The sequence below is a fragment of the Mobula birostris genome, chromosome 31 (genome assembly GCF_030028105.1).
Source record: "Mobula birostris isolate sMobBir1 chromosome 31, sMobBir1.hap1, whole genome shotgun sequence".
In the NCBI taxonomy this organism is placed as follows: Eukaryota; Metazoa; Chordata; class Chondrichthyes; order Myliobatiformes; family Myliobatidae; genus Mobula; species Mobula birostris.
This window is the reverse complement of record NC_092400.1, coordinates 20,879,627-20,901,069: the sequence shown is the minus strand read 5'-3', so window position 1 is coordinate 20,901,069 and position 21,443 is coordinate 20,879,627. Positions and strand designations below refer to the sequence as shown.

Genomic DNA, 21,443 nt, shown 5'->3' with positions numbered 1-21,443 from the left:
CTTGGAAAGAGACACAGGGAGGGAGCACGAATGAGTGGATATATTTGGGGTGGCTGGCTCATGACTTGTGATATACACAAAGAGTATTAGCCGGGATTACTTTTGCTTTCTCTTTATTTTCATAAATTAAACAAAGGCAACATAAGATTCACAGAATGCTTACAAGCGTGTGTTTGTCCCAACCAGCAGTGTGAAAGCACTCCCCCCTCCCCACCCCACCCCCCCCACACATTAAATTCCTGCCAATTCTTTCCTTTCAGATACCTCTTCAGCTCCCTTTTGAATGCTGTGGTTTATTCTGCATCCACTGCTACACCCCCCAGCTGTGCCTTCAAGATATTAACTGATGTGTAAACATTTTTTCCTCCTGTCAACTTTGCTGAGATGAACGTCAATTCAAATGTGCAGCAAACAGAAGAAACTGGAGGGGTTATGGGCTCTGCCCAGCACAGTGGATCCCAGTTAACTGGGCCATTGGTTAATCGGGGCAGATGACGCCTATTTGGGACAACTCTTAAAGAACAAAAACTAATCGAGAAAATAGCTGGGATTCCCTTTTATTTACTTGGGACACTCGGCCGCTTAATTGGGACAGGAGACTGTTTTTTTTTCCTAACTAGCGTTAGCTCCATGCACGCCACGTAGCCTCTAGACACAACACCATGCTTAGAGCGAACAGCTTTTAAGTAGCGTCAATTACGTGCGTTTGTATTCAAAAAGCACCGATTGGCTGGAAATACGTAGTAAAGACAATTCAGAATTGTTCTGCCTCAGTGCACTTTCAAGCATTCAAGGCTTGGAGAGGCTGGAAACGGCCAGGAGCAAAAGAGAAAAGATTTCTCGACTTCAACTCATTAGGCTCACTTTCAAGGACTCTACAACTCAAGTTCTCAGTATCAGTCACTTTTTAAAATTATGAGCATGATTTGTATTCTTTTGTCCATTGGTTGTTTGACATTCTTGGCTCATTTTCATAAATTCTATTATATTTCTTTACGTTCCTATAAATGCCTGCAAGAAAATTAATCTCAAACTAGTATAAGGTGATGCTCCAAGAGGGCCACAACCTTGTTGTGGATTTTGGAGGCCTGCGTGCCTCAATGACAGACAGAGCTATGCTGGCTGAAGCCAGGCCTTTATGCTTTGGCTCTTGGCAGGGCTACCCATGCCAAACGGGTCAAAGGGTAGAGAGGCCAGACTAAGAGTGGTCCAGCGGTCTTTCAGGTTGGGGGTTCAGCTCAGGGCTAAGAACCCTGACTGGTCAAGCAAAACAGTTATAGAAACAGCAATGAAGAATCTTTCTACATCTGAGTGCGACGGTATTCCTGAGTCTCTACCTGGGACCTGCATGACTGACAGTGGTGAAAAGCAAGCTACTGACACGATGGAGGAAGCCCTGAACACCGTCAGAAATGGGGGACCTTCATTGCTGCCCTAAATGCCGGCAGCATAACGGGCAGAAGAGAGTACCTAGTGACATATAAGTGATAATAAATTTACTATAACTTTCGGAATGACTACATCTAAGAATAAAGTTTAAAGCAGTTTCATGAACAAATTTAAGGATGCAGAAAACCTGTGTGAAAATTCAGAAGGTCAACAGTACTATAGGAGTGGGCAGATAGATGGCAGATACAGTTCAGTACTGAGACCTGTCAATGTAGAGCATGAAAATTCATTTGACCTCAAGGTAAAACTCTAACTGGGCGGAATAGGACAGATTTTTGAAATAAGAATGTAGGTATTACAAGCACCATCCGTTAGTCTTGCGAGACCATGGATCTGCGCCTGGAAAGTCTTCACACTCCAGGGCGCAGGCCTGGGCAAGGTTGTATGGAAGGCAGGCAGCCCATGCTGCAAGTCTCCCCTCTCCACAACACCGATGTTGTCCAAGGGAAGGGCATTAGGACCCATACAGCTTGGCACCAGTGTCATCACAGAGCACTGTGTGATTAAGTGCCTTGCTCAAAGACACAACACGTTGCCTCGGCTGGGGCTCGAACTCACGACCTTCAGATCGCTAGTCGAATGCCTTAACCACTTGGCCACGTGCCCAAGCACCAGAAATAAGGCAAATGGGATTCTATTTTCTTTTAATGCATGTTAAAAGCAGAGTAGATAAATTGGGAAGATGTTATTTAAATTATACATTGCATTGGTTGAGCCACACTATTCACTTCTGAATAACCAAAAAGCTGAAGCCAAAGGAAGAGTAGCAAATTTTCATCAGTTTGTATTAACCAGAGCAGAAGGAAGGAGTTAGAAGCTTTGAAAGTCACCTATGAGGGACATAAGAATAGAAAATAATCAAAATTTAGATATCAACCGATAGCTGTTAGGGACTGAAACCATCTTTCCAAGGGGGTTGATTAAACAAATTGAAAGGGAAAAATCTAAAAATAAAACAAGGAAAGGCAGCTTTGGGAATAACTGACCACTGAAAAACTTGGGAGAGCCACAATGATTTTTTATTGTTTCTCTCTGTGCAGCACTTTTACGATCTGACGCAAGAACCAAAGTCACTCAGCAACAGGTTCTAGCAGCTGCACCACAGTAGAAGAAAGCAGCCCCGGTCTTACCCAGCTTTTGCTGCAGAAACATAGAAGGCAGAAGGACTAGACCTTGACTTGTACTCTCTTAGTAACATGCTCCAACACGAGCCTAACACTCCCTGACGCCTACCTACCTCAAATACATTCAGCTATTTGGCTTGCACCGCCTTCAACTATCAACAATTCCACAGGTTCACCAGGCTCTTAGTGAAGAAATATCTCTTTACCTACAGGCTAATGTCTTTTCCCATATCCTACTACTGTGATCTCTTGTGCTAAACCGTATCCTCACAGTCAATGTGGCTGGGTCAGAATTTATAATTATTTTAAAAATTTTGAGATACAGACTGTTAGCAGGCCCTTTTAACCCAACAAGCCCACGCCCCTCAGTTACCTACTAATCTGTACGACTTTGGGACGTGGGAGGAAGCCGGAGGAAAGACGAGGGACAGTCACAAGGAAAATGTACAAACTCCTTACAGACGGCGGTGGAATTGAACCTGGGTCGTTGGCCCTGGAGTAGCGTTACCCTAACTATTATGCTACTGTGCCGTTTATGAATTTTGTAAATCTTAACAAGATCTCCTTTCATTCTTCTAAATTCGAGGGAAAACAGGCTCAGTCAACCCAATTTCTACTCCTATGACAGGAATCTCCCAATCCCAGAACGCAGTGTTGTGAACGTTTTCAGCATTTTGTGCAAATGTATCTGCTCCCATACAACAGTCTAGACGGGGACTTTGGCAACACATCTGTGCTCTTGCATTTCAAACCCCTGACAATGAGGACCACTGCCCATTCAAATGAGACAACCTTTCTCCAGACCAGGGGGTGTAAAACACAGTAGCACACATATAACACACAATAACAGGAAAATTGTGTGCTGGGGCAGCAGGCTGAGGGTAGCAGACACCAACAGAATCAACAAACTCATTCGTAAGGCCAGTGTTGTTGTAGGGATGGAACTGGACTCTCTCACAGTGGTGTCTGAAAAGAGGATGCTGTCCAAGTTGCATGCCATCTTGGACAATGTCTCCCATCCACTACATAATGTACTGGTTGGGCACAGGAGTACATTCAGCCAGAGACTCATTCCACCGAGATGCAGCACAGAGTGTCATAGGAAGTCATTCCTGCCTGTGGCCATCAAACTTTACAACTCCTCCCTTGGAGGGTCAGACACCCCGAGCCAATAGGCTGGTCCTGGACTTATTTCCTGGCATAATTCACATATTACTATTTAACTATTTATGGTTTTATTACTATTTAATTACTTATGGTGCAACTGTAACGAAAACCAATTTTCCCCGGGATCAATAAAGTATGACTATGGCTATGACTATGACTAGAATAAAATCCACAAGTGAATTATGCAGAAATAAACAAAGTGAAGTGCATAAATTAAGTATTGTAGGGTACAGTACAAATTATCTGGTGACACACTGAAGGCAGTGCGGCAGGGAGTTCAGGAGCCTACTGACCTGAGGTTTCCCACCTTAACCGTTCTTGTCTTTATGCATCGGAGTCTCCTGCCTGATGGTAGAAAGTCAAAGAGGATGCTGGGTGGATGGGTGGAAATTACCACATGCATTTTTTAGAAATTGTTCCATAATCTACAGCGGGAGTTCCCAAAATGAGATCCACGGACTCCTCAGTTAATGGTAGGGAGTCCATGGTATAAAGAAGATTGAGAACACCTGATCTTTGGACTTCTAGAAAATGATACCAAACTAGTTCAATGGCTTCACCTTTGAGAAATCTAGGATGCATTTAATCTTGGCCAGGGGGTTCATTGCTAGTAATTTCAACAAAACTTTGTGTTTAGAAAAAAAGTTTCCTAGAAGGCACACTGTTCAGTTTTGAAATGCTCAAAGAGAAACACTTATTAGTAAAACAAGACTTTTATCGATATTTACAGATGTGACAGTATGTTAATAAGACGGTTAAAAATGTAACCAAGACAAGTACATGTTTGATCGAGCTAGTTAGAAAAGCATATAATTCAGACAACAGTAGTAGAATAATTTCAAGCGTGTATAAGGGCTTGTCAAATCTTAAAACATATTCGACTTCATACATTAAAACAAAATGGGAGAAGGAAGAAGGGATAATAATATCTGAGGAAGAATGGACAATAATATGGAGGTATCAATGGAAGTGTACCAGTTCACAGAAATGGAGGGAGTTCGGGTGGAAAAACTTGATATTTTATTACGCCCTCTCAGAAATCCCATTATGATAGTAACCTCCCTGTTTGCTGGAGAAATTGTGGAAATCAAAATGCAAACCATCATCATCTTTTCTGGGAATGCCCCGTTATCAAAGACTATTGGAGTGGGATACACAATGCCCTACAAGACATCTTTAAATGTGAAATAACCTTAGAAAATAAGACCATATATTTTGGGTATGTACCTCAAGAATGGTTGAAAAGGAGATAAATATTTAATGAATATACTGCTGGTGGCTGGTAAAAAGACCCTTACCAGGAAATGGTTATCACAGGAGAGCCCAACTTTAAATGTATGGATGGAAATTACAATGGACATTTACAAAATGGAGAAGATAACAACATCTGTTAATCATAAGTTGGAACAATTTGATTCATACTCGGAAAAATGGTTTAACTACATAACACCTCATAGGCCTGATTTTAGTCAATGAATATGTTGTAAAAAAAAAGATCACTCCCTACTTTGAACATAGTTTTCTTCTTTTGTTTGTTCTTTCTTTCCTCTCCTTTCTATAAGTGTATACATCAGATAAATATTATGTGGAGATTTGTGACAAATATGATTATATGATATACATGTATAGTATCTGAAATACATCTTATGGAAAGTTTTGTTTGATGATGAACTTCAATAAAAATAAATTACAAAAAAAATGAAAAAAAGTTTCCTCAATTCTAGTTTCCTCTAATTTCTCCTTTTCAGTAAATGGGAAGTTGTATGTATTCTCTTTGATGAAAACAGAACCAAACAACTTACTTAACTGCTCTGTAATTCCTTTGTTACTCTTAGTACATTTGATGTAAGGCACCTACTTTCTGGCTCAGGAATAATTTAATTCTCACACACTTACAGAGGCTTTTATAGTCCACTCACGTTCCTTGCTAGTTTACCCTCATGTCTTTCCTCTCAATCTAATTCTTCGTCCTCTTCTGTCAAATTCCAAATTATTTCCAATCCTCAGCTTTATTACTTAATTTTAAACTTTATACATCTTCTCTTTGAACCTTCTCTCTGCAACAGGTCCACAGCAGATGCCATCTCACTGGCTCTTCACTCAACCCTGGGACATCTGGATCAGTAAAGATGCATAGACCAGGATGCTCATTATCAACTACAGCTCAACATTCAATACTACCATCCCCTTAAAACTAATCAACAAGCTTCAAGACCTTGGCCTCAATACCTCCTTGTGCAACTGGATCCTTGATTTCCTCACTTCAGACCCCAGTCAATTCAGATTGGCAACAACATCTCGACAATCTCCATCAGCACAGGAGCACCACAAGGCTGTGTGCTTAGCCTTCCGTTCTACTCCGTTTACACTTACGACTGTGTGGCTAAGCACAGCTCCAATGCCATATTCGTGTTTGTGACGACACCACCGTCGTAGGCCAAATCAAAGGTGGTGACAAATCAGTACGTAGGAGAGAGATTGAAAATCAGGCTGAGTGGTTTCATAACAGCAACCTCTTACTCAATGTCAGTAAGATCAAGAAGCTGATTATTGACCTCAGGAGTCAGAAACCAGAGGTCTATGAGCCAGTCCTCATCAGAGGTGGAGTCAGCAACTGTAAATTTCCCAGCGTTATCATTTCGGAGGACCTGTACTGGGCCCAGCACACAAGTGCAATTACAAGAAAAAGAACAATAGTGCTTTAAGATTTGGTGTGACATCTAACATGACAAACTTCTACCGATGCGTGTTGGAGAGTATACTGACTGGTTGCATCACAGTCTGGTATGGAAACATTAATGCCCTTGAATGGAAAATCCTACAAAAAGCAAAGTGCATACAGCCCAGTCCATCACGGGCAAAACTGCCACCATTAAGCACAACTGAATGAAACACTGTCACAAGGACGCAGCATCCATCATCAGGGACCCCCGCCACCCAGGTCATGCTCTCTTCTTGCTGCTGTCATCAGGAAGGTGGTAAAAGAGCCTCAGGACTCACCTCACACCACCAGGTTCAGGAACAGATATTACCCCTCAACCATCAGGTTCTTGAACCAAAGGGGATAACTTCACTCAATTTCACTTGCTCCATCACTGAAATGTTCTCACAATCTATGGACACCCTTTCAAGGACTCTTCATCTAATATTATTAATATTTATTGCTTATTTATTTATTACTATTATTTTCTTTTTGTATTTATAGTTTGTTGTCTTTTGCCTACTGGTTGAATGGACAGTTGGTGGGGTCATTCATTGATTCTACTATGGACTTATTGATATGCCCAACAGAAAACAAATCTCAGGATTATATATAGTGCATTTATGTACTGTGATAATAAATTTACTTTGAACTTCGAACCGAATACTTTTTAAAACTTTTTTTTGTCAACTATTGTTATGTTCCATTTTCTCTGTGTTTTTGCTCCAGAACAAAGGTCAAAATGTTCAATGGTTCATTGTGTTATCAAAGTACGTATGCAGAATACAACTCAGACATTTGTCTTTTCCAGATAGCCATAAAATACAGAGAGCCATTGTAGTAGAAAGAAAGACATCAACCCCCTCATCCTCTTCCTCGCACTAAAGCTAACAGATCAGAATATAAAAATCCCAAACTCCGAACCCACAGATGGATGTTGTAGATGCTACCTTCATTGCTTAAAAGTTAGCCATTTGCTAATCCACTGTCGTGCCTTTTGGTGAAGGCCACTAATTTATCAACTTGTTCTTCAGACCTCTGTAGTTTCCTTTGGTTAAAGACCAGACCCTCGGCTGGGATCGAATAACTTCACTTTCCATCTTAAAAGAAGTAGTGAAGTGGGTGGAAGGAGCCAAGACAAGACCCACTGAAATAAAAACATGTTTTTGTGGGACAGCAATAATACAGACTGAATGTTAATCCCTTCAATTTATTCCTGAAAAAAAATGTCACTAATAGATTTTTCATGACCCAGGTAGTTTGACCTGATAAGGCAAAATCAAAACAGAGTTACAAGACGCTGTCCTCATGTTACAGATAAATTGCTGGTTTTTAACAAAGCATACAATAATTTTATTTGATTTGATACAGCTTCTCATCAGCATCGTCATGTACAAGTGATGAGATTTTCACAGCATAAATTGTGAACAATTAAGCACATTGTTGTAGAAATCCAGGACAGATGTTGAAAGAAATTGATTTGGAAGCTCTTTGTCTTTAACAAAAGACAGAATTCAATATTTTTGAATAGATGCAAGGGGTAAAAACATACAATTTAGAATAAGCAAACAATGAGTTAACACTATGTGGATCAGTAACACTGCAACGTTGTGATATTGTCTCAGTCACTTGACATTAACCAACAGCAATAAAATGCAAAAAGGAAAATGAATGAAAATGAGTCAAAAGAACAATTTCAAAATGCTAGAGGAACTCAGCAGTCCAGGCAGCATCTATGGATAACAGCAAAATAAACAGTTGATGTTTCAGGCCCAGACCCTTCATTAGGACCCTACTTCAGCAGAAGAAGGGTCTTGGCCCAAAACGTCGACTGTTTTTTCTTCTCCATAGATGCTACCTGGCCTGCTGAGTTCCTCCAGCATTTTGTGTGTATTGCTTTGGATATCCAGCATCTGCAGAATTTCTCATCTTTGCAAGAGAAGAAATTGTGAGATTTACGAGGAATCTCAGAAGTGATCTTAAGTGCCCCAAGGATCACTTGAATTAAAACAACAAGTATTTTCAACAGATAATGGAAGCCATACCTCTTGGGAATAAAGTGATGACCCAATAGAAATTGAGCAAAAAAAAATCTGGCTCAATGGTGACATGGAGAAAGAACTTCTACATTATGGACTATATATTTAGTCAACAGCACACTTTTGACATTATTTTGTCAGACTATTAACTTGGAAATCTTACCTCGGCCTGGAAGGTCTTCAAGAGAGGTGCGACCATTTCTCTAATCTCCTGAAATACAAAGTTTAAAGATAAACTTGTAACAATGTCCTCCAACACAAATGCACCCATGCTAATTAGACATTTGACCCAATGTTCCGCCTTTGCATCAGAGTTCGTGAAGCATAAGTCAACAATGAAAATGCTTGCTTAGGCTCAAATCCCAAGGTTGTGCAAATAATAGCATTGCAAATCTATTGTTCCTTGAGTTAGCCAAGGAAAGACAATCAATTTGGTGAATTTATTTCTTCTGTTGCACAAGGGGAAAAGTGCTATGAAATCAAAATAGGAGAGGTTTCAACTTGTTTCATTCCTTTTAAAAAAGGTGGAAGGCTAGCAGTATTTCTCTAACAGGTTAACAGACATGGACAACCCTAAGATGCAGTACTGTGTAAAAGTCTTGCACACCCTAGATTTTTATATGGTTTCAGTTGGTATGACGTTCACAGAGCCCTGATCTCAACTTCAGTGAGGCTGTCTGGGATTACCTGGAGAGCCAGAAACAAGCGAGATATCCAAAGTCTGTGGAAGAACTGTGGCAGGTTCTACCAACTGAATTTTTTTTATGAAGTTGAACTATAGCGTACCTTAAGTGAATTGATGCAGTTGGAACGGTCAAAGGTGGTCATGCCAAATATTGATTTGATTGAGTGGTTTTTTTTCCTGTGTACTGCTCTTTATAGTAAATTTATGATTTTTTTGAACTTCTTAATTTCATTAGTTTTGAAATCAACACTTTACAGTTTTTTTAAACATGTACCCAAGACATTTTCCTCCACAGTACAGTACTGTATAAAAGAAGTGAGAAAGCTACTTCTTTGCTAACTTTGCACGTATACCAGCAGTAGAGCAAACATTATCTCTCCTGTTAAACTGCATCACAATGGGAAAGGACAAATATTACTGCTCAGCACCCAAGAAAGGGAAATATGGATCATGTGAATAATACCCAATTTTAGCAAGGTGCTTCAGGGTAAAATAAAAAGATGGCACAAGTAAATATGCCAATCAGAAGTAAAAGAACACAGCTCTCCAGTTAGTTGCACAAGTCAATGCTGGCACAACATGCAGTCAACACAATTGCATAGTCTCATTTAACACACACACACACAAAAAATCTAAACTTCTCACAAATGCTCGAGGATAATTTAAACACTGAAGTAGAGCTTAGTATAGCTTAGTTAAGAAATGTTCTTCAAGAGTTCTAGGAGGTAAAGAGACAGAGACCAGCGTTCGAGGGGTGTGAATTTGGAAGGCTGTTTTGAGTGGACATAGAGTGAAATGGCTGGTTGGAAAAGCAAGGTCAAAAAGAAATCAGAGAAACATACAACAGAGGATCAGCCCACTTAATCTGTGCTGACTGCAATGCACATCTATGCTAATCCCATTTGCTTGTATTAGGCCCATATATCTCCACGTCTTCCCTTGTCCACAGGCCTTTTCAATATTGCAGATGTATGTGCCTACACTGCCTCCACTGGCAGCTTGTTCTGAAGAAGCTCCAATGAGAATCTCTACGTACATCGAGAAACTGAGTAAAGATACGTCAATAAAGCCAAGTGTGAAAAGCTGCAAAGACAGACAGCTGTTTTGAACAACTCAGTTCTTCACGCTTTCATGTCATTGTGAAAAATAACCCAAGCTCTTCACGAAAATAACTGGCGCATGTACAACATTCATTTCCACAAAGTATGTCTTTCAGGCAGAGACCAAGTTAAACAAGCCTCCAAATTCAATTGGTGTCATTGCAAAATAGTTTTCAAGAACTGATCCAAGCAGTCTTAAATGGCAATTGGCTGGGTCATATGATGTTTACGTCTCAGTTCCAGCTTTCCCCCTTCACATTGAGGCTTCCATTACCACCAAACAATGAGTGACACAGTTTAAAGCAACAACCTCCTGGCAATGCAATAAACAATCTCCTAAAAATTCTGTGCAAACGTCAGCAGGTCACAATGACCTTGAGATCATGGGGGCACTGTATTTTGATCAGCAATACAAACTAAAGTTAGGGCTGGTTTATACCCTTAACACCTCTTCGCTCAACAACGTTCAAGCAAAGCACCATCAAATGGCTACAAACTTCCACATGGCCACTAGTGACCTTGCCTTTGAACCCTTTACGAACTGCAGAGCCAGATCAAATGATGTAAATTCACACTTCTAACTTTCCACACCCGCACTGAGCTTGCATTAACACCATTTATTAAATAACAGTGCTTCAAAGCATCTCCAGAGTTAGAAGTCAAATTCTGGTTTGTATATGTGTGGTGCACACACTTAAAAAAAACACATATATGCATGTGTGTAAAATATATAGAGGGGCATCCTTTTAGAATGGAGATTAGGAGGAATTTCTTCAGCCAGAGAGTGGTGAATCTGTGGAATTTATTGCTACAGGCAGCTGTGGAGGCCAAGTCTTTATGTATATTTAAGACAGAGGGTGATAGATTCTTGATTAGTCAGGGCATGAAGGGATAAGGGAAGAAGGCACGGGACTGGAGCCATGATGGAATAGCAGAACAGACTTGATGGGCTGAATGGCCAAATTCTACTCCTCAATTTCAAGATTGTTTAATTCATTTCCAGTACACGTGGAGAGGAGAACAAAATAATTGTTACTCTGGAACACCAAACAACACAAACACAATAATTATTTTTAAAAATCACAATATAAATACATAAGGAAGCTTATATACATGGATTGATTGTACATTCATAAAGTGACACTAGGCACAGGAGTGTCTGAACGCAAAGTGGCTGACGAGAGCATACATATACATATCATATACTAGTGTCACTGGAGCGCTCTTGTGTGGCCATTAGACACTAAACCATGCTTAGAGCGAACAGCTTTTAAATAGTGACAGTTTTGTGTGTTTGTGTTCAAAAAGCAATGATTTCTGTCACTGATTGTTGGCGAGAAATAAGCAGCAAGACAACTTAGAACTGTTTTGCTCACTGTGGTTTCAAGCATTCAGTGTCAGAGATGCCAGAAACAGCTGGGAGTGAAAATGAAATGATTTCACTACTTCAACAAGTTAGGACCTATGAAGAGTTTGAAGGCATCAACAATCATTTTGAATGGTACAATGAAAAGGAAGATTTGGAGGATGAAATCGTCGAAAGCATTGCATCAGGATAGTCTATTATCTGCGCTAATTTTGTTCATTTATAGTCAATCAAGAGAACAGGACAGCGTGTTGGTTGTCGTATCTGACAATGGCAGTAAAACCTGTACAGGAGAGGTTTTAAAGTGGAAAAGCCATTGCACTGGGAAGGTTCCACTTCCTCGATCTCAGAAGTCCGGGCCCAGTGGTATGAGTAGTCGTCACAAACTGAGGCCTTCCTTGGTTGCAGCGGATAGCCAGGACTACTTCTGTGCTTTATCATGCCCTTTGCTCCCCACGAAGAGTTGCAGAGCTGCCTTCTTGGCCATTAGATCTCAATGTTGATTTCACCCACCCAGTCTACCAGAGCTAACTTCATACGCTAGGGCAGGCATGCCCCTATCTCACCAGGGTATTAGGCCCTCTGGCTACCCTCACCTGCTTTAGCCCACCTGTCGAAGTGGTGTACGGGGTGCGTTTGCTGTTGCATGCTTGGAGCCACAGGTGAGTGCTGAGTGCCTGGTGGGGACCAAAACTGGGTGAGCTGCCCCAGAATGGACACGACAAGCCCCTTCACCGGAGGTGCTTCCCCTCTGGAAGTACCAGTGAGTCATTCTGTTTTATAATCAATAAACCAATTGTTTGGAATCAAATGATCTTGTCTGGTGTCTCAGGGCTGGGTGAGTCTGCTCCTGCACCATCCCTGGCACTCCTTCACTGCCACCCGTCCCACATCTAGCCCACAGCACCCTACCCACACCATTCCCAACATCCTTCCCATGCTGCCCCACCCGCCCACTACGCCCCACCATGGATTCCCAACATCCCTCCCACGATGCCCCACCCGCACCATTCCCAACATCTCTCCCATGCTGCCCCACCCGCCCACGACGCCCCACCATGGATTCCCAACATCCCTCCCACGATGCCCCACCCGTACCATTCTCAACATTCTTTGCTGCTGCTAGATTTACAAACTTACTCTCTGCTCCACGTTGACGAATACGGTGCTGTGCAAAAGCCTTAAGCACCCTAGTTATATACATGTGCCTAAGAATTTTCAACAGTACTGTATGCCCTGAGGTTTGTTGTTCTGTGGCTGTTTAAGCGGAATAGTGAGGCACTATTCATGGTTCAGAAATCTGACAGCACGGGAAGAAGCTGTTCTAAAACGTTGACAGTGAGCACAGGAATTGGTTTTATAGTTACCCGGATGATGTGGAAGTTCTGAGGGCCTCATTGGCCTGGACTGATCCTTGCTAGAAAGTGTCTAAGTCTAGTGTGATGTGCCATCAGTTAGACAGGACATTCAACTTTGACAGGACAATCCTTCGTATGATCTGATTTCCTCCCACTGTCCACTATTAGTGGGCTGATCAGTCATTGTAAATTGTCCTGTGACTAGGCTGGGGTTAAAGAGGATGGTGTGGCTCACTGGGCTGGAAGGGTCTGTTCTGAGTTGTGTCTCTAAATAAAAATTAAAATCAATAAACATTCTTCTACCTTGGGACTGTTACCTGGTGAAAGTCAGACCCAGAAAGAGGAGAGGCGGAGAAGGAAAAATTTGCAGAAGAAACCAGCAATTTAAAGACAGATTAGCTGGTTCGAGAAGTGAAGCTTTGAACTAATGATCATCATTTGTGCTGGGGGGGGGAAAAAAAAGTCAGTGATCGTGAGGATTGATGAGATCAGGGTCACTAATGTAACAAATCTGAATCAAGTGACACAGAATGGAAATCTCGATACTTCTACTCTACAATTCCAGGTCTGAACATCATCATGCATTTAAACCACCAAGTGCTAGACCCCAATTTGACAAAACTATAGAAAAGTACAATTGCCATTAGCTCCTCAGCCAAACACAAGACAAGCACAATATTAAACCTGTTCTTACCTATTTCTTAGTGAATATCCTCCATCTTCCCTAGGGGTACACCATACTCCTTTTTGGCACTGCACCAAAGCAGTCATTAATAAGGAAGCCTTGTACCTTACAGCTATTGGTCCATGTTGTGGAGAGGGTAGAGGATGGCACTTCTGCAGAATGAGGGGCAGGAGGAGGGAGAGTGGTAGTGAGGCGACAGAGCACCAACTAGAAAAGGATATCTTGGTAACCTTTCCTTCAGTAACCCACAGACAGGTATCATACCAAGAAGATGAACACTAATTTGGTGTTCAAACGATATTCCTTCCTGCTAGGCTCAGGTCTCATTGAATAAAAATTTAAGCCAGTGGAAAATATTCTCCTTTTTGGAAAACCAAGCCTAACTGAACAGATACATATTCTGGCTAACTTAGGTACGTTTCAAACCATTAATTTACAATTAACACTCCATTTTTCTGCAACTTACTGAAACGTTAAGGATTGGTTAGCTATTTGCATTAGAGTGATGTACCTCTGGCACATTTCTTTTGAATTCTCGGCTCAGTTCTATTAGACGCTTGTGAGATTGTTCACTCTCTTCCTGTCGAGCTGCTAGTTCTGAGGCAACTGCGTTCAGCTCCTTCTGTAAATGAGATAAGAGACATGGCAAGTTATTACTGGGGAGGTTAAAAGTCTGCTTAAAAAGTTTAACACAAAACAGGCCCCAACTAGTACTGATGCTGAGCTGCCAAAAAGGATGAGGAGTAAGAATCAATGGAAGTCTTTTAGATGATCAGATATTTTAGATAATCAGATGTTCAAGATAAATCAGTCTTCACCTGCAGAGCTTTATCACTAACCAATCGCTAAGATGCTTCAGGGACTGAATTTAGTTGAAAACTACACCAGTGAGCTGCACTAAACGCAGTATAAATTAGTAGATTTTTTTTTAAAAGCATCACAGTTGAGAAGCAAGCACCAGTTTTGCTGCCTGCTTAGTAGGTCAAAGTGATTAGACGGTATGACCAACGGAAAAAATCCAATCATTGACTCTGGTGCAAGGTCATCGAATCTCGGCTGGGCTGTGTAAAAGATGGCAGCAAATATTCTGGGGAAGGAGAATAACATTTCAGGGCATCTGTTCCAGAACGAAATTCTGAACCCTCAGTTGGAAGGACAAGGTTTGGTTCAGTCTCATAATAGTTATTAATACTTCAGGTGTGGGGTTTGGCCACTTGAGTATCCTGACATAAATACTGTCCATCCCTCAGCAAGGAATCAATAATGGAGGGTGAAGATGGAAGAACATGTTTCGGTGGAGGGTGAGCACACACAAGGGGAGAGAATGAAGTGAAATAAAATATTCAGGAACATAAATAAAGAATTTATATTCATCAGAAAATTCATGAATTCCAACTTCACACAATTTGAAAAAATGTCATTCAACTTGATGTGGTGTTTCTTTGTCTATACCACATTGTGAAGTATACAGCCATTATAAAATATTCATAAAACAAATGAAAGTGTTCAGCTATCATTTGCATCAACTGCTAAACACAGCAGGATCAGGAATTATGACAGATTATATAGTTCAAACCACAGAAACAAAGTGAATTTCAAACTTAAACGAATCAATCACAAGAAATAGCATTTTGCCACTGAGAAATTTAACGGATGCATGAAAAAGTTGTTCTATCTGCAAATTACTTTTAAAATGTGAATATAAAATATTGTTTCTGTATGGCTTTTGGAACATTATAATATCATTCTTGAATCACCTTATCCCAATGGAGCTAATTTTGTTTGATGTCTCAATTGTCAAATGGCTTTCTACATGATTAAGCATCCTTTCCATACTTTATTTAGCAAGTGATCTAATAGTCTTACTATGGTGTTATTTTTATTTCATTTTTATTTATTTATTGATATACAGTGTGGAATAGGCCCTTCTGGGCCTTCGAGCCACATCACCTAGTGACCCCCAATTTAACCCTAGGGCAACCACAGGACAACTTATAAAGACCTATTAAGCTACAATCCAGTAAGTCTTTGGACTGCGAGAGGAAACCTACGCATTAATGAGAGAAAATACAAACTACTTACTGTCAGTGGTGGGAATTGAACCTGGGTCACTGGCACTGTAAAGCGTTGTGCTAACCACTACACTACTGTGCTGCCCACACAGATAATCACACTCGTATGTAGGCAATGCTCCACAGTTTCTGCTAATTCCAATCGGAAACGTTCCAAGAAATATGTAAATAGTCAATACAACTGATCAAAATAGCAGGTCTGCGAAATTATTCTCCCAGTTACCAATCAGGAGTGTTTGCATTAAACAACTCAGACAGAGATTAGTTTTCTATAATCAGTATTATTCAGTTGAACAGGCAGTAAGAATCTTTACAGAAATATTAGTTCAACCTTCATAAACAAAATGTTGGGTGGGAGAATTTCATAAAAAGGCAACATTTAGATTGCTGCTACTTTTGAAGCCTTTTCCTGCAAACATCAATACTCCAGAAACACAGCTTGACAGGAAAGTTTAAGCCTGTTCATTATATGCCATGGCAACATTGCACACCATGCATCTATTAAGCTATGTATGAAGTTACAAGGTGTGAAATGAATTCAGCTATAGATAATTACTGGCAGGAAATAAGATGACTTTAAAGAATTAATGAGTAAACTGTATAAAGATGTAAGCTTGGAAGATTAAAAATTAAAATCAGCATTAGAAGTGAGCTCCATCAAAAGGAGATCCTTCAGGGACCTGGCCAATGCCTCGATGGGTTTAACCAGTGCAAGACTGGCTGGGAAGCTCAGTTTCTAATTGCCGCACATTGACGGCAAAGGATAACACAAATCCTTCAACCAATCCTGGCTTCCTAGGCATGGAAATCACCAAAGGAGATATTCATTATGCAGCCAAAGCCTGCTGGGAAGACACTCAGGGGCCATTTTATTAGGAAGTGGAGCGGAATCTGGTGCGGTCTGCTGCTGTAACCCATCTACTTCAAGGTTCAACATGTTGTGCGTTCAGAGATGCTCTTCTGCACACCACTGTTGTGCCTTGTAGTTATCCGAGTTACTACTGCCTTCCTGTCAGCCTGATCCAGTCTGGCTATTCTCCTCTCATTAACAAGGCATTTTCACCGTAGAACTAGCATTCACTGGATGTTGTCTGCTCTTCACACCATCCTCTGTAAACTCTAGAGACTGAGAACTCGTCAGAATCCCAGGAGATCAGCAGCTTCTGAGATACTCAAATCACCCCATCTGGCACCAACAATCATTCCACGGTCAAAGTCACTCAGATCACATTTCTTCCTCATTCCGATGTTTGGTCTGAACAACAGTGGAACCTCTTAACCACCTCTGCATGCTTTTATGCATTGAGTGCTGCCACACGATTGGCTGATTAGAGATTTGCATTAACGAGCAGGTATACAGATGTACCTAATAAAATGGCCAATGAGTGAACATGAATGTCAAGCAAAGCCAAGAGTAGGCCAGGCTTCCTCGTCCCTATCAAGGAACAATCCACCAACAAATACAAGGAAGGCTCACACTTCTCAAGATGGTGGAATGGGTGAAGCAGAGGGGTAATGCGCTCCCATAAATTACAACTCCAAGATGTTTTTGAAAAAGGGGGAGGGGGCAGAACGAGAGCTCTTCTAATGAAGGACAATGGTCTCTCTCCTCTGACAAGTTCCTTGACTCACAAGGGAGCAGCAAGAATCTAAATAATGCCATTTATCCCCACCAAAAAACAAATGGTAACCCATTCACAGCCACGTTTCCCTCCGTTCCACGCCGTGACTAATTGCAATCAACAGCAGATATCTGACACAGCGACAGCATCAGCAAAATTGTTGCTGAGAGCACAGAATCTTTGTCTAAAAATAATCAGACATTCTGCGCACTGCTGTTTGTTATAATGGTAATCGATGCTGGGGGCTTTAGATTCCATCAATTTATAGATCTCTACTATTCTGCCTCGCGATTGTGTTCCGCGCACACTGCCAAGGCAGTGCAAGGCACTGGATGATGAAGATAAGCTCAGATCCCAATCAGGCACCCTTTATCAGCTCTCTGCTTTCTGCAATGCAAAGATGGCTTGAACACACAAAGATTAGTTTACCTGCTACGATGTCAAATTTAAGAGTATTGATCAATAAATCAAATCACACAAAATCAATCAGCCAATCAGACAAGCCTAGCAAATCCATTATTGCTGTTTCCCAGAGGCGGCAGCCAGAGCACGAATTCCATCTAAACTGCATTTCCTGGCGCGCTGCCAGCCACTCGTCCGTCTAATAGACTCGGCAGTAGACGAACACAAACCCAGCAGAACAGCAATAAATTTCTCATCAAATAGCAGATACAGACATGAGATGAACATCTGCTCTGCTCCGACAAAGCCTTTGTGCTCAAACTGAAATAAATAGTATCTGCAGGCTGTGCCTGACAGACCACCCCAAAAGGCAACCTTATCCCTGTCCACAGCAGCAAACAGGAACAATCCCTCCATTATTCCAATTGGTTCATTTAAACTGACTGAAATTCTCTTCCTTCCAAAGTGAAATCAAATTCGAACAGTTGCTGGATCCAGGCAGTCAATAAACGTTCCATCTAGGGACTGGCACTAGTCAGGAAATGGGACACAGACCTTTTTGTAGTTCTTATCAAGCAGTGATGACCTTAAAAAAAAACAAATGCCGTAATGTGCTTACCAATAAGACCCAACTGCACTAGAAAAGACTTTGAACAAATTGCTTCCCACTAGGAAAGGACTTGATTGATTAAAAGCCCTGTTGTACTCAAAAGTTGTTCTGCACTAAATCCACTACAGGTTCAGCTGTGCTATCACATGCATTCACACCAGCACGGGAAAAAGCGAGGGGCGGGGAGGGCAGGGGAGAAATCAATCATCCATCTGAAGTCTAACCCTTGAGTCCTACTTCTCTGATGTCTGGAGGCCCAACTTTGTGTAGCGCTGCATTTCACACTACAGCTGCTCAGCTCTACAAATGAAGAGTGTTGGTGTGGATATGATGCGAGCCAAGCTCGAGTTTCATGCCTTGCTATTTTCTAAAGACAGCGTAGAGCAGGGGTTCCCAAGCATTTTTAAGATATAGAACCCTGCCCCCAGGATGGGAACCCCCCTGGTGTAGAGAAAGCAACTGCTGGATCTAGATTTGATTTGAGGAGACTTTGATATTTCACTAAAAGCACTTGCAAGTTTCTGCAGAGCATGGAGAGCATTCTGACTGGCTACGTCACTGTCTGATATGGAGGAGCCACTGCACAGGATCGAAGTAAGCTGCAGAGCATTGTACAATTAGTCAGTTCCATCATGGGCACCAGCCTACAAAGTATCCAGGACATCTTCAAAGAGCGGTGCCTTAAAAAGGCAGTGTCCGTCATTAAGGACCCCTCATCACCCAGGATGTGCCTCTGCTCATTGCTATCTCCAGCATTTTGTGTGTCATACCCTCTTCTCACCGCTACCATCAGGTAGGAAGTACAGAAGCCTGAAGACACACACTCAGTGATTCAGGAACAGCTTCTTCCCTTCTGCCATTCGATTTCTGAATGGACATTGAACCCATGAACACTACCTCACAAATTCTTTTTTTGCACTGCATATTTTAACTATTTTATATATTCATACTGTAATTCACAGTTTTTTCCCTCTATTATTATGTATTGCATTGTACTGCTGCCTCAAATCAAGAAATTTCACAACATTTGCCGGCGATAATAAACCTGATTCTGATTTGGATCCTGTCAAAATCTAATCCAGGTTATTAGGTAGTGGTTATATCATACTCATCTGAAGCGCAGAGCATCCAAATACATTCCGCAGGTAAAAATATTTTCTGGTTTGGACAAAAGTGGCAGCAAACCTGTGCGCCACAAGGTCCTATAAACAGCAACTTAGAAAGAGTCAAAATGCCCTGGCAGTGCTGGCCGGCGGTTAAGTGTCGGTAAGGGACACAGAGCTTCTGTAGCTTGCTCTGAAGCAACAGGGTCTTTTGGAAGGTGACGCTTCATGAGGAACCGACATCGCAGGTGCCACAGTACCCACACTGCTCTCCGGGATGTGGTTAGAATCCCGAGCCACGAGAGGCACACTCTGAGGTAAGCTTTCCGTTAGGGTGCACAGTTTGGAGTTCTGCTGACAAAAGTACTAAATCAAAATCACCCAATGCTTCAAGTATTAAAGGAGCAAAGTTAAAAGTCCAAAACCAATAATAGCAGTTTATATTTTTAAAAAATTGGAAACACTGAAAGACACCCTGACAACTAGAACTGGAGAGGAGACAAGCATCAGACTTTTGACTGGACATTGAACCCATGAACGCTATTTTTCCCCTCTTGTTGCACTAATTATTTAACTTCTTAAAAAAATATATATACACTTCTTCCTATAATTTACAGTTTTATCATGTATTGCATTGTAATGCTGCCACATAACAACAAATTTCACGACATACGCCAGTGATATTAAACCTGATTCTGGTTCTGGTAAATGTGATGATGAAAAGCTGGGCTTTGAGGACAATTGGCAAGCATCTGGCTGAAAGATGGGCCGCGGGTGCTGAAAGTTTTATTGCTCACGAAGGAAAACCAACAGGAGTTATGAACATACGGTACAAAAAAGAACATTGGATCAATGTAAGTGGCTAGCAGATAGGGTAAGGTGACGTGGTAAAGGAACAGGAAGACACAGGTGCAGATTTTACACTTGAGGTATTGGAGAGCCAGACCGTAAGTTACAGGAGCAGAATTAGGCCATTCAGTCCATCAAGTCCAGCATTTCATCATGGCTGATCCATTTTCCCCTCAATCCCAATCTCCAGCCTTCTCTCCTCCCCTTCGTGCCCTGACCAATCAAGAATCTATCGACCTCTGCCTAAAATATTACCAATGACCTGGCCTCCACGGCTGCCTGTGGCAACGAATTCCACCCCTGGCTAAAGAAATTCCTCCTCACCTCCATTCTATAAGGAGGCCCCTCTATTCCGAGACTGTGTCCTCCCCGTCCCCCACAGTAGGAAACACCCTCTCCACATCCACTCTATCGAGCGAATACAAGCTGGAACGACCAAACAGTGCAGTGTGACAAAATAAAATTCAAATAACATGGAGGGTAATGGAAGGCTAGTTAAGGCAGTCAATGGGATAACGAAATGATTCAATGGCAAAAGGACTGATAAGATAGCCTAGAGTTGTGTACCACCATAGAATAAACAGTGCTGGTGATTGGTTAGTGGTGCGTTTGAGCCAAGTTATGACTTAAACGGGCTACTAGACTTTGTTTTGAAAATGCTGGACTCTCTAGAATTTAAGTCAATCTGCATTCATTACCACTAATTTTCCCCCAGGAGGTTTTTCTAGTTAAGATGGGACTTTTAATTTCCGTCAAACATGGGAGCAAACAGCTTACATTCAGCATTAAATGAACAATAAGCACATAAAACAATGCTACAACTCATTATGCAATTATGTGATTTCAGTTCAAAGTTCTCTCCCTCGTGCTTACAGAGGGTTAAATAATGTTTTCAATTCCCGGAGTCTAGGTGCCAATGACCGCAATGTTCTTTCACATAAGAAAATGTGAGGGAAAAAAAACCTCCAAAAGTGAAAGTGTTCATAAATATAATTCAACTAGAAACTTACTTGGACACGGTGACTTCGTAAACACTCACCTACACATTAGGAACCTGCACAAAGCCAAGAGAAACTCTGGTCATTTTAACTGCGCGATTTGATGGGTTGGT

The 21,443-nt window shown here is 41.4% G+C and overlaps 1 protein-coding gene across 8 annotated transcripts in view; it reads right to left on the bottom strand.

Moving 5' to 3' along the window:
* Nucleotides 1-21,443, bottom strand: part of cux2b (cut-like homeobox 2b) — a 361,816-nt gene that overhangs the window by 155,054 nt on the left and 185,319 nt on the right. For all 8 annotated transcript variants that reach the window (XR_011883734.1, XR_011883735.1, XM_072248032.1 and 5 more), the window contains exons 2-3: nucleotides 14,186-14,296; nucleotides 8,644-8,691 (exon numbers count right to left, since the gene is read on the bottom strand). Coding sequence is in view for 6 of the 8 variants with exons in the window: in XM_072248032.1 (XP_072104133.1) it covers nucleotides 8,644-8,691; nucleotides 14,186-14,296 (159 nt within the window). In the remaining 2 variants the exon portion in view is untranslated. The remainder of the gene's footprint in view (nucleotides 1-8,643; nucleotides 8,692-14,185; nucleotides 14,297-21,443) is intronic.